Source organism: Gorilla gorilla, chromosome 15 (assembly GCF_029281585.2).
Source record: "Gorilla gorilla gorilla isolate KB3781 chromosome 15, NHGRI_mGorGor1-v2.1_pri, whole genome shotgun sequence".
In the NCBI taxonomy this organism is placed as follows: Eukaryota; Metazoa; Chordata; class Mammalia; order Primates; family Hominidae; genus Gorilla; species Gorilla gorilla.
This window is the reverse complement of record NC_073239.2, coordinates 36447833-36464559: the sequence shown is the minus strand read 5'-3', so window position 1 is coordinate 36464559 and position 16727 is coordinate 36447833. Positions and strand designations below refer to the sequence as shown.

The 16727-nt window shown below is 43.4% G+C and overlaps 1 protein-coding gene across 2 annotated transcripts; it reads left to right on the top strand.

The window, feature by feature from the left end:
- The first annotated feature begins 820 nt into the window (after positions 1 to 820).
- PARP2 (poly(ADP-ribose) polymerase 2) lies at positions 821 to 15567 on the top strand. Of its 2 annotated transcripts, XM_004054814.5 has the most exons (16): positions 821 to 1429; positions 2665 to 2820; positions 3127 to 3197; positions 4593 to 4643; positions 8190 to 8286; positions 8711 to 8786; positions 9905 to 10007; positions 11744 to 11906; positions 12468 to 12606; positions 13415 to 13478; positions 13560 to 13694; positions 13970 to 14097; positions 14253 to 14352; positions 14714 to 14812; positions 15059 to 15183; positions 15301 to 15567. In XM_004054814.5, exons 1-16 carry the CDS (start codon positions 1384 to 1386, stop codon positions 15458 to 15460), a joined length of 1713 nt encoding a protein of 570 aa, XP_004054862.2. In that variant the 5' UTR covers positions 821 to 1383; the 3' UTR covers positions 15461 to 15567. The 2 variants fall into 2 exon arrangements, with proteins under 2 accessions (XP_004054862.2, XP_055217924.1); XM_055361949.2 differs by lacking the exon at positions 15059 to 15183 and having other exon boundaries at positions 1356 to 1429.
- Positions 15568 to 16727: the final 1160 nt, after the last annotated feature.

The window sequence follows — 16727 nt, the reverse complement described above, 5'->3', positions numbered from 1 at the left end:
GGCGGGATCTCGGCTCACTGCAACCTCCGCCTCCCGGGTTCAAGCGACTCTCGTGCCTCAGCCTCCCAAGTAGCTGGGACCACAGGCGCCCGCGACCACGCGTGGCTAATTTTTCACTTTTTTTTTTTGTTTTTGTAATAGAGACGAGGTTTCGCTATTTTGCTCAGGTTGCTCTATAACGGATACTATGTTATCCTAACAATATGTTTCTAAATGATATTAGTGCCAAAACCAGGATTACCCAGTGATTTTGTTAATACAGGCTTATTGAATCGGAGGGTCTGGGGTGGGGAATTTGCTTAAGTATGCAGTCCCCATACTCGGTGATTCTCATGAAGTCAAACATTTGGGCGCCCCTCACCTAATGTCACCAAGAACCAGAAGACCAATTAGAATTTTCGTGGGCTTCCTGCCCCATGGTTCCCTCTGTTCCCAAAGGGTTTCTGCAGTTTCACGGAGCTTTTCACATTCCACTCGGTTTTTTTTTTTTGAGACTCGCTCTGTCGCCCAGGCTGGAATGCAGTGGCGCGATCTCGGCTCACTGCAAGCTCCGCCTCCCGGGTTCACGCCATTCTGCTTCAGCCTCCCAAGTATCTGGGATTATAGGCGCCCGCCACCACGCCCGGCTAATGGCTAATTTTTGGTATTTTTTTTTTTTTTTTTTTGTAGAGATGGCGGGGTTTCACCGTGTTAGCCTGGTTGGTCTCGATCTCCTGACCTTGTGATCCGCCCTCCTCGGCCTCCCAAAGTGCTGGGATTATAGGCGTGAGCCACCGCGCCCAGCCCGGTTTTTTTTGTTTTTTTTTTCCAAAAATGGGCGGAGGAGAGTAGTCTGAATTGGGTTATGAGGTCCCCTACGGGGTACCTCACCTCAGCCATTGAACTCACTTCGCTGGCCGTGAGTCTGTTCCAAGCTCCGGCAAAGGAGGCATCCGCCGGGCCCCTCCCCGAAGGGCGGGGTCCACGGCATCTCCTGCCCAGTCTGACCTCGCGCGGAGCCCCGTTCTCTGGGAACTCACCTCCCCGAAGCTCAGGGAGAGCCCTGTTAGGGCCGCTTCTGGCCCTAGTCTCAGACCTTCCCAAGGGACATGGGAGTGGAGTGACAGGACGCACTCAGCTCGTGGCCCCACTGATGAGCTTCCCTCCGCCCTATGGGAAAGGGTGGTCCCACACAGAACTTATAAGACTCCCATATCCAAAGACATTTCACGGTTATGGTGATTTCCCAGAACACATAGCGACATGTAAATATTGCAGGGCGCCACTCCCCAGTCCCTCACAGCCATCTTCCTGCCAGGGCGCACGCGCGCTGGGTGTTCCCGCCTAGTGACACTGGGCCCGCGATTCCTTGGAGCGGGTTGATGACGTCAGCGTTCGAATTCCATGGCGGCGCGGCGGCGACGGAGCGCCGGCGGCGGCAGGGCGAGAGGTTCGGAGCTCAATATCGCGGGACGGCATGCGGGGGCGGGCAGTCAGAAAAGAACGATGCCACCTACTGTGACCCCCTTCCCCTTCCAGCTCCCTATAACCTGCACTTGGCTACCAAACCAGTTGGGGTGCTAAATTTTGTAAATTTCGGTTTTCAGAGCTTTGGGGATTACATAATTGTGCATAAAGCCTTGCGGAGCTGTAACAACTAATGTGCCAGTACTGTTGTTAATACCTAATGTCATCCAATTTACAAAAAGTAATTGTAAGGCACACCATTATTTTATACAGAACAAAGGATAAGCACTGAAAATGGTGAACTGTGATTCACTGCTTATGTCATCCATTGTAAGATGCATCCCAATTCCAGAGAGTAAAATGCGAGTCTTAGACCTATTGAGATACGGTATTATGTGTATAATGTTCTTAAATGCATAGGTCCACCCTATAAATTAGGTTCTATTGTACTTCTCTAGAAGGACAGTATTGTACAATATTCTAATATTGGAGCAAGTGAAGTAGGAGAGATCAAATACTTCTCCAAGTTTCCACAGAGAAAAGCAGCAGAGCTAGGCTCTAAATTAGGCACAGACCCTTGAGCACTTAACTAACTTTTATCCCATACCGCCTCATGTATGAGGTGGGTATTTGGGGGACATTGGGACACAAGTAAAACAGATAAGCAGGCCTCAATCTATGAGCTTACAAGACTCCTGGGACTCCCTTTTGTTTTATTTCATTTGGCTAGAATAGCAATTTAGGAAGAATTACACAGACTGTTACACAAAAGTAGTGTGGGACAGTTGTTATTGCCTCTGTAAACTTAGAAAATTATCTTAAACCGGCGGGGTGAGGTGGCTCACGCCTGTAATCCCTTGGGAGGCCAAGGAGGGCAGATCACTTGAGGTCACGAGTTCGAGACCAGCCTGGCCAACATGGTGAAACCCTGTCTCTACTAAAAATACAAAAATTAACTGGGCATGGTGGTGCACGCCTGTAATCCTAGCTACTCAGGAGGCTGAGGCACAAGAATCACTTGAACCCAGGAGGCGGAGGTTGCAGTGAGCCAAGATCGCACCACTGCAGTCCAGCCTGGGCGAGAGAGTGAGACTCCACCTCAAAACAAAAAAAGAGAGAAAATTATCTTAAACCATTTCTTTAAAAGATTTTTTTCAATCTTTAAAATCTACACGTATTCGGGTGTACTCATTCTTTGCTAATTTCCAAATTCTGTAGCATTAAATGAAAGCAAAAGAGTTAATAATGGCAACACGGCTCCAGAAGACTCTTCCCCTGCCAAGAAAACTCGCAGATGCCAGAGACAGGAATCGAAAAAGATGCCTGTGGCTGGAGGAAAAGCTAATAAGGACAGGACAGAAGACAAGCAAGATGGTATGCCAGGAAGGTCATGGGCCAGCAAAAGGGTCTCTGGTAGGAGTGGATCTGGGGATGATATCTTGTTATTTCAACTCCTATTTCGTCCTTCTTTCAGGGTATAGTTAATTTCTCTATCCTTTGGGCATACCACAGCACTAATCTACTGCCTTGAATCTTCATTTTCATGTATTTGAGATGAATTGGGGTCTAAGGAAAGACCAGGATTGGTTGGGCGGGCAAAGTTAATCCTGACAAGTTTCTGTTTAACCACAACAGCTGTTTTTGATTCCCATAAAGTAGTACCTATCTGTCTTTCCTCAGAATCTGTGAAGGCCTTGCTGTTAAAGGGCAAAGCTCCTGTGGACCCAGAGTGTACAGCCAAGGTGGGGAAGGTAAGATACTCTGGAACCGATCTTCAGTCCATGGGTATCTCAGAGAGCATCCTTTGTTATAAGGACTCCTGTCTGGGATGCTGTTAGTATTCATTTTAGGAATCCTCTCCAAAATATGATGAGTGATTAGTTTTCTCTAATGGCAAGAGATAGGAGTGGTAGGGCTTGGGGTTAATAATCAGGGTGTTTTTTAACATGGTGTGTTAGACCATTCTTGCATTGCTGTAAAGAAATACCTGAGACTAGGTATTTTATAAGAAAAGAGGTTCCTAGAGGCTGTACAGGAAGCATAGCAGTATCTGCTCCTCAGGAGGCCTTAGGAAGCTTTTACTCATGGCAGAAGGTGAAGCGGGAATAGGCACGTCACATGGCAAAAGCAGGGGAGAGAGAGAGAGAGACAGAGAGAAAGGGAGAGAGAGAGATTGGAGAAGGTGTCACAGAGAAAGAAAGAGAGAATGGGGAGGTGTCACACGCTTTTAAACTACCAAATCTTGTGTGAATTCACTCACTATCAAGAGGACAGCAGCAAGACAGTGGTGCTAAACCATTCATGAGAAATCCACTTCCATGATTGAATCACTTCCCACCAGGCCCCACCTCCAGTACTGAGGATTACAATTCAGCATGAGATTTGGAAGGAGACAAATATACAAACTGTATCACATGCGTACCTTTTGTGGTTGCCATCAGCCTTCTACACCTCATTCTCTTTTTAAACCAGAAAATGGTATCATTGTTAAGGGAAAACTGTTTTCTTGTTCTAATGAGAAACTGTACCCTGGAATGGCATGAGTTACTGATGAATGGGGAAAAAAGAAGGCTACCTCTGGAGTAAGTTTTCTTTAACTCAGTTAGAATCTTTTTTTTTTTTTTTTTTGAGATAGAGTCTCACTCGGTCACCCAGGCTGGAGTGCAGTGGTGTGATCTCAGCTCACTGCATCCTCCACTTCCTGGGTTCAAGTAATTCTCTTGCCTCAGCCTCCCAAGTAGCTGTGATTACAGGTGCCCACCACCACGCCCAACCTGGGCTAATTTTTATATTTTTAGTAGAGATGGGGCTTCACCGTGTTGGCCAAGCTGGTCTCGAATGCCTGACCTCAAGTGATCTGCCCACCTTAGCCTCCCGAAATTCTGGGATTGCAGGCATGAGCCACCATGCGCAGCCTAACTCAGAATCTTTTGTATAGTTAAAAAAAAGGAAGCATGTTTTCATTTATAGTAAGGTTACACCCAGGTTACTGGTAGAACATAGGTTTGCAATTCTTTCCTTGGGAGATAAATGTTGATGTTGCTGTAGAATGACGACTTGAGCCATAAGAAAATTTAGAGCCTCATTTAGGATCTCAGGGCTGAACCTATACTAATGTTGATTTTTTTCTCTCTCTCTCTTTCTAGGCTCATGTGTATTGTGAAGGAAATGATGTCTATGATGTCATGCTAAATCAGGTAAGAGGCAAGAAGAGGTGGCACCATTATATTTATGAGACCATCTTCTTGATAATTATTGATGATAGCATCACAGTGTTCAGATCTTTAAAGTCCCTTTTTTTTTTTTTTTTTTTAAATTTTGTTTTTTCTTTTTGAAATGGAGTCTCACTTCATCTCTCAGGCTGGAATACAGTGGCACAATCTCGGCTTACTGTAACCTCTGCCTCCCAGGTTCAAGCAATTCTCCTGCCTCAGCCTCCCGAGTAGCTGGGGTTACAGGCGTGCACCACCACTCCCAGCTAATTTTTTGTATTTTTAGTAGAGACAAGGTTTCGCCACGTTGGCCAGGGTCTGGTCTCGAACTCGTGACTTCAAGTGATCCACCCACCTCAGCCTCCCAAAGTGCTGGGATTACCAGGTGTAAGCCACCACGCCCTGCCTAAAGTCCTTCATATATATATGTATTTTTTTTTTTTTGAGACAGAGTCTTGCTCTGTCACCCAGGCTGGAGTGCAGTGGTGCGATCTCGGCTCACTGCAATCTCTGCCTCCTGGGTTCAAGCAGTTCTCCAGCCTCAGCCTCCCAAGTAGCTGGGACTACAGGTGCAGTGTCTGGCTAATTTTTTGGTATTTTTAGTAGAGATGGAGTTTCACCATGTTGGCCAGGCTGGTCTTGAACGCCTGACCTCAGGTGATCCACCCACCTCACCCTCCGAAAGTGTTGGTATTACAGGCGTGAGCCACTGCACCCGGCAAGTCCTTTATATTAATATTAGCCATTAGTGGTTAAACACCTGAGTACTCAGCCCTAGCACACTCTTATCAGATAGCAGAGTCCTCTGTGAGAAGATTTTTTTGCAAATTTCATATCATTTATTGAAACTGTTAACTCTCTGTTCATATCCTTTTGCACCTTTTTTTTTTTTTAAACAGACAGGATCTTGTTCTGTCACCCAGGCTGGAGTGCAGTTTGTACAGTCATAGCCCACTGCAACCTTGAACTTCTGGGCTCCAGCAATCCTCCCATCTAAGCTTCCTGAGTAGCTCGTACTTCAGGCGCATGCCACGAAGCCTGACTAATTTTTAAATTTTTTATGGAGATGAGAATCTCGCTATGTTGGATAGGTGGTCTTGAATTCTTGGCCTCAAATGATCCTCCTGCCTTGTCCTCATGAGGCACTGGGATTACAGGGATGAGCCACTGGGACAAGCTGTTTTGCACATTTTCTAAAGTTATTGGTCCTTTTCTTACTGGTTTCGAGGAACTTTATATAATATGGAGAATAGCCTTTTGTCTGTAACACAAACCACTTATATGTTTTCCAGATTTGTCATTTACCTTTTGGTTTTCCTTATAGTACACTTTTTGCCCATATTGAAGTTTTAAATTTTTTCTGTAGTTAAATTTATTAATTTTTCCTTTTTAAAAAATTTTGGGTTTTTTTTTTTTTAATTTTAGAGACAGTGTCTTGCTATGTTCCTCAGGCTGGCCTTGAACTTGTGACCTCGTGTGATCCTCCAACCTCAGCCTCCCAAGTAGCTGGGACTACAGGCATCTGCCCCCAAGCCCAGCTTTCTTTTTAATCAACCTTTTTCTCTTGTTTACCTTTGTGGTTTTGAGTAGATAATACATTTGCCTCATTAATATATTTCCTGGATATGACTTCATGTTTGAATTTATTGATCCAACATATATAATTTTAACAACCAATTAGTATTTATTTCTTACTATTTCTTCTACTTAAAATACCACGAGCAGATAGAAAATACCTTAAGGTTGGCCAGGTGCAGTGGCTCACGCCTGTAATCCCAGCACTTTGGGAGGCTGAGGCGGGCGGATCACCTGAGGTCGGGAGTTCAAGACCAGCCTGACCAATGTGGAGAAATCCCATCTCTACAAAAAATACAAAATTAGCCAGGTGTGGTGGCATATGACTGTAATCCCAGCTACTCGGGAGGTTGAGGCACAAGAATCGCTTGAACCTGGGAGACGGAGGTTGCAGTGAGCCGAGATCGTACCATTGCACTCCAGCCCTGGGCAACAAGAGCAAAACTCCTTCTCAAAAAAAAAAGAAAAGAAGGAAAATACCTTAAGGCAGCCAGGTGTGGTGGCTCATGCCTGTCATCCTAGCACTTTCGGAGGCCAAGGCTGGAGAATCACTTCAGGTGTGAGTTCAAGATCAGCCTGGGCGACATGGTGAAACCTTGTCTCTACAAAAAAATACAAAAACACCGGGCATGGGCCAGCTACTTTGGAGGCTGAGGTGGGAGGATTGCTTGAGCCTGGGAGGTTGAGGCTACAGTGAGCTGTGATTGAGCCATTGCACTCCAGCCTGGGTGACAGAGGGAGACCCTATCTCAAAAAAATAAAAGATAAAAACCATAAAAACATTTACAAAAAAATTTTTTAAAGGAAAAGAAAATATCAAGCTGGGCATGGTGGCTTATGCCTATAATCCCAGCACTTTGGGAGGCCAAGGCGGGCAGATCACTTGAGTTAGGGGTTCAAGACCAGCCTTGCCAACATGTTGAAACTCCATGTCTACTAAAAATACAAAAAAAATTAGTCTGGCATGGTGGCGTGTGCCTGTAATCCCAGCTACTAGGGAGGCTGAGGCACAAGAAATTGCTTGAACCTAGGACACAGAGGTGGCAATGAGCGGAGATGGCACCACTGCACTCCAGCCTGGGCGACAGAGCAAGACTCTGTCTCAAAAAGAGAAAATATCTTAGGCTCCTTTTTGTTCTAACATCTAATGACCTTTTTTTTCACCAGTGGGCTAAGGTCGTACACTGGCTTTAGAATGTGAGCAAGCAGGAGATAGAGGTAGGAAGGGGCAGCATGCTTAACAAAAAAGAATGCCTCCATATCCAGGGCTCGGCCATACAACACCAGCTGCTATGCCTTATCATGGACTTCTCTCTCTCTTCACTCTGAGTGATTTACTTACAGATACCTCTTTTTAGATACTGGCCATATTCTCTCTCAGTATCTCCAAGTCAGGTCAGGTTAGGTATGGGATGGATGTGGCAGTGGTTTTGCGTATCCCTTGTCCCCTCCCATTATTGCCCTGCTCTCAGCTCATTGTCAAATTTCTGCAGCTGACAAACAAAAGCTGTGAGTAGAACTGTCAAGGAGTAAGTCATTTAACAGTTGAGCATAACAGTTTTAGACCTTTGGAGCATCCAAATTGTTTTCATTTGGGAAATAATTATTGGGAGTGGATTGGGAGCTGGAAAACACATACAGCTTAGAAAATATCTAAATAGGGAGCTGAGGCAGGAAAAAACTGGAGGAGCCATTCAATGTAGGATATTTGAGGTTGGATAGAGGGTTTTAGGAAGCTTCTAGGCTCCCACTTTAATTCCTAAGAATCCAAAGTTTAATGTATAAGCCCTATTTCTTCTTTATATCTTTAATCTTACAGGAATCTAATTTTCTTGCCTGATGCTATCCTTTTCCTTATGGAAATAACTGGCACCTGTGACGAAGGATGAGTCATTGGTTTATGTGATTTCCATTTGCAAAACTCCTTTTTTTTGTTTTTGTTTTCACTCAACATAGACCAATCTCCAGTTCAACAACAACAAGTACTATCTGATTCAGCTATTAGAAGATGATGCCCAGAGGAACTTCAGTGTTTGGATGAGATGGGGCCGAGGTAATGATTTTTATTGAGATTTTATGAGTTGGCATTCAGAAAGTCAGAAGCAGCTTAGTGGGTGGCCAAAGGATTCTCTGGGTTTAAATTGGGTCAGTAGAGGCTCTGAAGTCTGGGAGAGCCTTAGGAATCAAGTTGAGCATCTTGAAATTGGGGAATGGCAGGCATCCTCCTTAGAGTTCCCACTGGAAAAACTAAGAGCAGCCCATTGAGTCTGAAAACTCTTCTATAGTTGAACTGCTAGTAGTGCTCATAGACTATGGCAGTTAGCAAGTAACTTGTATCAACATGATTAGTTTCCTAAATCCTTTCACCTTTCCCTTCTCCCTTTCCTGCCTGTTTGTCAGATGTTAAGCAGAGAGATCTTGGAGAGCTGGCCTGTTACTATTAGGGAACTATCTTATGTGTGGCATTTACTTTGCAGTTGGGAAAATGGGACAGCACAGCCTGGTGGCTTGTTCAGGCAATCTCAACAAGGCCAAGGAAATCTTTCAGAAGAAGTGAGTGCTGAAAAGTGACTACAAAAAAATATACCCTCCTCTTCTTAGATGTATATTCTCTAAGAATTTTTTTTTTAGACAGTTTCACTCTTGTTGCCCAGGCTGGAGTGTAATGGCACTATCTGAGCTCACTGCAACCTCCACCTCCTGAGTTTAAGTGATTCTCCTGCCTCAGCCTCCCTAGTAGCTGGGATTACAGGCGCCCACCACCACACCCAGCTAATTTTTGTATTTTTAATAGAGATGGGGTTTCGCCATGTTGGCCAGGCTGGTCTCGAACCCCTGACCTCAGGTGATCCGCCTGCCTCAGCCTCCCAAAGTGCAGGATTACAGGCGTGAGCCACCGTGCCCTGCCTTCTCGAAGAATTTTATAAGTGTGTGGCTTATAAAAAACTTCGTTTTATAGGTGTGATTTGGCCTAAATGTTAATGTCTTTTCACCCTGACATTCTGTGGTTGAAACATCAAACTGCATCCTTAGTGATTAAATCAAACTAATACCTTGAAAGTCATTAAAAACAAAAGAATCTAATATATTTAACACATGACTGACAAATTTAGGAAATTTGGGATAAGTGGAGACTATCCTGGGGTAGATAATATTCAACTAGGGGCTGAGCACGGTGGCTCATGCCTGTAATCCCAGCACTTTGGGAGGCTGAGGCAGGAGGATTGCTTGAAGCTAGGAGTTTGAGACCAGCCTGGGCAACAAAGCGAGACCCCTGACTCTCCAAAAAGGAAAGAAAAAAAGAGAATATTCAGTTAGAATTTTTAAAACTTTATGATATAGATGAAGAACTTTCTGGAGAATTGGAGAACATGTTTCTTTCAGGGAAAGAGATTAAATGGATATCATTTGTTTGAAATCTCAATGGCTTTTGTGGTGTTTGGGAAGGACAAGCATTGTTTTTCCCATTTTTTAAATTCCGTTTGTCTCCAGAGCTTTTTTGTCCATTTAGTGTCCTCATTTAGGATTAGACTAATTTTGATTTATGGAAAGTTGATGTGTAAAGGAGCTCAGTGCTGGAAAATAAATTCTTTGGAGATTTTCTGTCTTGTAAGTCCATCTTCATAGTAGACCTTTATTTGTAAAGTTTTCTTACACCTTGGACTCTACAGATTCCTTGACAAAACGAAAAACAATTGGGAAGATCGAGAAAAGTTTGAGAAGGTGCCTGGAAAATATGATCTGCTACAGATGGACTATGCCACCAATACTCAGGTAACTCTCACTATACTTTTCGAAAGAAGCGCATCTTCTTTTTTTATTTTATTTTTTAGAGGCAAAACTGTGCTCTCTTGCCCAGGCTGGGTGGCACAATCATGGCTCACTGCAGCCTCAAGATCCTTAGGCTCAAGTGATCCTCCCACCTCAGCCTCCTCAGTATCAGGAACTACAGGCACGTGCCACTCTGCCCAGCTGATTTTTTTTCTTTTTTTTTTTTTTTTTTTTTGTAAAGATGAGGTTTCACTATGTTGCCCAGGCTGGTCTCGAATTCCTGGGCTCAAGCAGTCCTCTTGTCTTGGCCTCCCAAAGTCCTGAGATTACAGGCATGAGGCACCACACCTACTCCTGTTTCTTCTTACTCAGGGTAAAGCAGAATAGCTTAGATCATTCCTAGACTGGGACAGGCCAGGATATCTTGAGTCCTTTCTACTTCTCACCTCAGGGGTGCTCTCACTGATCTTTGTAATCCCGAAGGGACAGTAAGAATGAGGATAGAATGTGCCTTTCTAGTCTCGGCTCTGTTATTTACTAAGGTTCTTTTTTTTTTTTTTTGAGCTAGAGTTTCATTCTTATTGCCCAGGTTGGAGTGCAATGGCTCAGTCTCAGCTCGCTGCAACCTCCAGCTCCCGGGTTCAAGTGATTCTCCTGCCTCAGCCTCTCAGGTAGCTGGGATTACAGGTGCCCGCCACTATGCCCAGCTAATTTTTTTTGTATTTTTAGTAGAGACAGGGTTTCATCATGTTGGCCAGTCTGGTCTTGAACTCGTGACCTTGGGTGATCTACCCGCCTCAGCTTCCCAAAGTGCTGGGATTACAGGCGTGAGCCACCACGCCCGGCCTACTAAGTTTCTTATAAAATCTTAGGCCCTATTTCCAGATGTTTATTGTTTTTTTCGTTTTTTTTTTTGAGACGGAGTCTCGCTCTGTCGCCCAGGCTGGAGTGCAGTGGCGCGATCTCGGCTCACTGCAAGCTCCGCCTCTGGGTTCACGCCATTCTCCTGCCTCAGCCTCCGGAGTAGCTGGGACTACAGGCGCCTGTCACCACGCCCGGCTAATTTTTTTTTGTATTTTTAGTAGAGACGGGGTTTCACCATGTTAGCCAGGATGGTCTCGATCTCCTGACATCATGATCCGCCTGTCTTGGCCTCCCAAAGTGCTGGGATTACAAGCGTGAGCCACTGCGGCTGGCACCAGAAGTTTATTGTTATGGACCAAGAGAGGAGTGATAAAAAATCAAACTGATTAAACAATTACATTTAAATTTGTTTTCACTTCTGGATATATACCACCATAAAAAATTTAATTTAGATAAACTGAGGTATACCAGGATGCTGAAACTGTCCGGAAACAGTCACATATCCAAAAAAATGGAGAAGTTTTAGTCTTTTTTAAGATGGGAAGATCTGAGACATAATAGCTGTCTTTACACACTGACGTCATGAGGAAAGCCTTTTTTTTCTAGACTTATTCTGAGTTGTAAAATGTGGGAGGCAGAACTTGGATGGTCAGCCCTCTATATCCATGGATTCAATGAACTGAGAATCAAAAATGTTTGAAAAATTGCTTCTGTACTGAACCTGTACAGCCTTTTTTTCCTTGCTTGTCATTATTCCCTAGACAGTGCAATATAAAAACTTTACAAAGCATTTACATTGTATAATATTGGGTGTTATAAGGAATCTAGAGATGATTTCTTAGATTGTCTTTTGTTTTGTTTGTTTTTTGCTGTAGGATGAAGAGGAAACAAAGAAAGAGGAATCTCTTAAATCTCCCTTGAAGCCAGAGTCACAGCTAGATCTTCGGGTACAGGAGTTAATACAGTTGATCTGTAATGTTCAGGCCATGGAAGAAATGATGATGGAAATGAAGTATAATACCAAGAAAGCCCCACTTGGTAGGACTTCTCATTTTCTTCTGCATTCTCTCCTTATAATTCCTAGCTCCTTTAATGGATACTTTATTATCATTATGATTTAAAGCTTGCTCATAGTACTAAATGAAGAAAATGGGATTTGAGGTGACAGGTTGTATGGAGGGAAGAGGAACTATTTTGAAAGTTGAGGCTGGGTGTGGTGGGTCATGCCTATAATCCCAACACTTTGGGAGGCCAAGGCAGGTGGATTGCTTGAGCCCAGGAGTTTGAAACCAGCCTGGGCAACATGGTGAGACCCCATCTCTACTAAAAATAGAAAAATTAGCCAGGCATGGTGGTGTGTGCCTGTGATCTAGCTACTTGGGAAGCTGAGGTGGGAGGATCACCCGAGCCCAGGAGGTTGAGCTGCATTTAGCTGTGTTCGTGCCACGGCACTCAGCCTGGGCAACGGGAGTGAGACCCCATCTCAAAAACAGAAAAAAAAAAAGTTGAAAGGTGAAAGTCTTTTTTAGGGAAGGATGTTAAGTACAGTTCACTAGATGGGATCCTAGTTTGGAGTGTGATCTCTGGCTGGGCCTGCAGGGAAGCTGACAGTGGCACAAATCAAGGCAGGTTACCAGTCTCTTAAGAAGATTGAGGATTGTATTCGGGCTGGCCAGCATGGACGAGCTCTCATGGAAGCATGCAATGAATTCTACACCAGGATTCCGCATGACTTTGGGTAAGGCCTGTGCTGTTACTTCACTTTGTTCTTCTACCTATACATATCCCCTGTATCCATCAGCAGCAGCTATAATCTTTTAAATCTTTTATTCCTAAGAAAATGATCGTCTTGAATAGATACAGAAACAAAATGATATATAGGTAGCCTATTTAATCAGCTTACAAATAAATATGGGATGCAATCTCCCGGCTTGACCACAGCCATATTCTCTGACAAAGTGGAAGTTACCAACCCAAGAGAGAATGGGTCTAGCTATCCAACCACCCAAGTAAAACACCTTCAGGCATATCACCCCCTTTTCCTATTTGAGTAACTAAAACCACACAAACACCATTTCTGTGAACTCAAGTGATACTAGATAGACAAAATAACATTTTACATTTGTTGATTCTGTTTTCTGGTTTTCATCCGATTTCTATTTCTTTTATTGCTTTATAGAGCCCCGTGACCTAGAAATAACCCTGAGTGGTCAACAGGTCTACCTGTGCTTCTAGATAGAACCGTATCCAACTGTTCCCTGTTGATATCAATATAACTTATTTTTAAATGATTTTATAAAAAATAATTTTAACTCTAGTCTCAAAAGTCAAAATCCACATAGTTCGTCTTATACCGAGTATATATTTAATATTATTTTATATATTTGGAAGTTAAGATCTCTTTACAGATCTCTTTCTCTCTCAGATGGAAAACCTGTTTCTCATACCTGTTTTCTAAAGGACCTATCTGTCATTTTCTATTTTTAGTCATGCGCCTTTTAGCCACATGTCAGAAAGCTCATTATGGGTTATATCTCTGTTCTTAGACTCCGTACTCCTCCACTAATCCGGACACAGAAGGAACTGTCAGAAAAAATACAATTACTAGAGGTGAGATATATATGATTTGAGAAGTATTATATCCCTTATACCAGTGTCCTCCCACATTGATTCTATATCTCATCTTCTCAGGCTTTGGGAGACATTGAAATTGCTATTAAACTGGTGAAAACAGAGCTACAAAGCCCAGAACACCCATTGGACCAACACTATAGAAACCTGCATTGTGCCTTGCGCCCTCTTGACCATGAAAGTTATGAGTTCAAAGTAAGAAAAATGATCATTTATTTTCATATTCTTGCACCCTTAACCACCTCCCCCATCCCACTGTTCTCTAACTACTTCTGGTCAAGAGCAAATTGTCAATTAGGGCAGACTTTTTATGTACTAGGGATTTGGGAAGGCCAAGCTTTTCCTAGCTGCCTTGTAAGACTGTTTGGGAGCAGAAAGGTCTGCCAAGTTATATCAGAATCCCCAAATTCTTCAGTTCAGCTCAGTCTCTTGTAGAGTCTCCATCAGCCTTTTCGTCTTATTTTTCACAGGTGATTTCCCAGTACCTACAATCTACCCATGCTCCCACACACAGCGACTATACCATGACCTTGCTGGATTTGTTTGAAGTGGAGAAGGATGGTGAGAAAGAAGCCTTCAGAGAGGACCTTCATAACAGGTCTGAGTCTAGCTTTGCGTTTGGAAAGACACTCCTTGCCCGAAAGTACAGCTGTAGAACTTATAAGAGGGAGTCAGAGGAAGGTGTTGGCTTTTTTATGCTTATGGCCTATCTGTGCAGAACAACAGAGTACAATAATATTGGCTTTTCCTTAGGATGCTTCTATGGCATGGTTCCAGGATGAGTAACTGGGTGGGAATCTTGAGCCATGGGCTTCGAATTGCCCCACCTGAAGCTCCCATCACAGGTTACATGGTGAGTGAAATTGAATTCTGGGAGGAGCACAGGGGAAAAGGATACAGTAATGTTCTCAGTGCTTTTTTTCCTAGATTAGGATTAGGTGGTTCCCCTCCCCAAGAGTTAAGCCAGCTCACTGATAACCTTGTCATCTCTTACTGTGTCCCTCTTTCTTTAAATTCCTAAAGATACCTCACCTTTCCCTCAGAAGGCGGAAATTCACAGGGGCTTCTACCCTCTCTAGAACAGAATTGTGAGGGGAAATGGAGAAGGGTCTATATTGTGTTTAAGGGAATGGAAAAACAGGGTCAGTGGTATGCACCTTCTCTCTAACACAGTGGGTTAGAAGCTGACCTTGGTATTCATGTATATATTTCAGTTTGGGAAAGGAATCTACTTTGCTGACATGTCTTCCAAGAGTGCCAATTACTGCTTTGCCTCTCGCCTAAAGAATACAGGACTGCTGCTCTTATCAGAGGTGAGACAGGAGTATGTCTGTGATCTCTAGTTTATTTATTCCAGTTTTTTTCGAATGAGAAAAGTTTGACCCCAGAACCAAGAGGTTTACCTGGGATAGCTTGAGAGAGGACCAAGTACAATTTCTAGTACATTGGATTCCTCTGCTGGAGTAGGGGAAAAAAGTACTGATGGGATTTTCTGTTTGGCTTTGGAGCCATCTAATTCTTAGTAGGATATGGGAATTCAAAGATTTTTTGCTTTGCAGGTAGCTCTAGGTCAGTGTAATGAACTACTAGAGGCCAATCCTAAGGCCGAAGGATTGCTTCAAGGTAAACATAGCACCAAGGGGCTGGGCAAGATGGCTCCCAGTTCTGCCCACTTCGTCACCCTGTAAGTACTCAGAACTAGGAGGACTAGAAGACTCCCTTTGGCCAGATAAGACTACGTTCTCTATTGCAGCTTCTGAACCAGAGACTGATGTTGACACACTTTTTTTCCATTTGGCAGGAATGGGAGTACAGTGCCATTAGGACCAGCAAGTGACACAGGAATTCTGAATCCAGATGGTTATACCCTCAACTACAATGAATATATTGTCTATAACCCCAACCAGGTCCGTATGCGGTACCTTTTAAAGGTTCAGTTTAATTTCCTTCAGCTGTGGTGAATGTTGATATTAAATAAACCAGAGATCTGATCTTCAAGCAAGAAAATAAGCAGTGTTGTACTTGTGAATTTTGTGATATTTTATGTAATAAAAACTCTACAGGTCTACCACTGGCTTCTTCGGGCTTTATTTCTCCAAGAACATATTTCTTCTGACATTAGTAGATCTCCATTTCCAGGACAGAAATTACTCATTGCTCTGAGGGTTATTCAGTATCCTGTTCTTAGTGGTATCTGTGCATTGAGGGACACTAATGGGGGCGCTAATGCTTTTACCTGTTTAATTCAATTTTTCTGCAAACTGGAATTTGTTGAGTATTGTCACAGGAAGGGTAGAGGCAACAAAGGCTAAGTCGTGTTTTTCTTTCCCATGCATATGTATTCACTTGCCTTTTTCAAATTTATCCACTGCAGCCTAGGTCTCCCACTACTCAACATCCTAGGACTCATCACATGTCCAAAAATTTGGGAAGCCCTTGGAGGACTGTCACTAAGCCTGAATACATCTTGAGGAGGAAAGGAAAAAAGTGGAATGAGTTTTTACATACCCTGCTCCAACTAAGAAGTACTAAAGTCCAGGTCAGATCCTGATATGGTTAGGCTTTGTGTCCCCATCCAAATCTCATCTTGAACTGTAATCCCCAGAATCCCCACATTTTAAGGGAGAGACCAGGTGGAGGTAACTGAATCATGGGGGCAGTTTCCCCCATGCTGTTCCTGTGATAGTGAGTGAGTTCTCACGAGATCTGATGGTTTTATAAGGGGCTCTTCCTACTTCGCTTGGCACTTCTCCTTCCTGCCACCCTGTGAAGAAGGGCTTCCCCTTCACCTTCCTCTATGATTGTAAATTTCCTGAGGCCTCCTCAGCCATGGTGAACTGTGAGTCAAACCTCTTTCCTTTATAAATTACCCAGTCTTGGGCAGTTCCTTATAGCAGTATGAAAACAGACTAATACAGATCCAAAGACTTCCTGATTGTATTTAAACACACAACACAGATAAACAACACACTTCCTTAAGTAACAGAGAAGTTTGTTTAAATTTTTCCTGTAACTTTAGAAACCAGGTTTCCAATATCTATCAAAATTTGAAATGTTCATGCCCTGTTGACCTAAAACTTACAGATATATATGTTTGCATAGATGTCACTGAGGCATTGGTGTACACAAAAAGATCATAGATAAGGAACTAGTCAAATATATCTACTCATTGAAGTAACCTGCTATTAAAACTGAAGTAGACTGCATACTTTTCCAAAGAATAGAAGA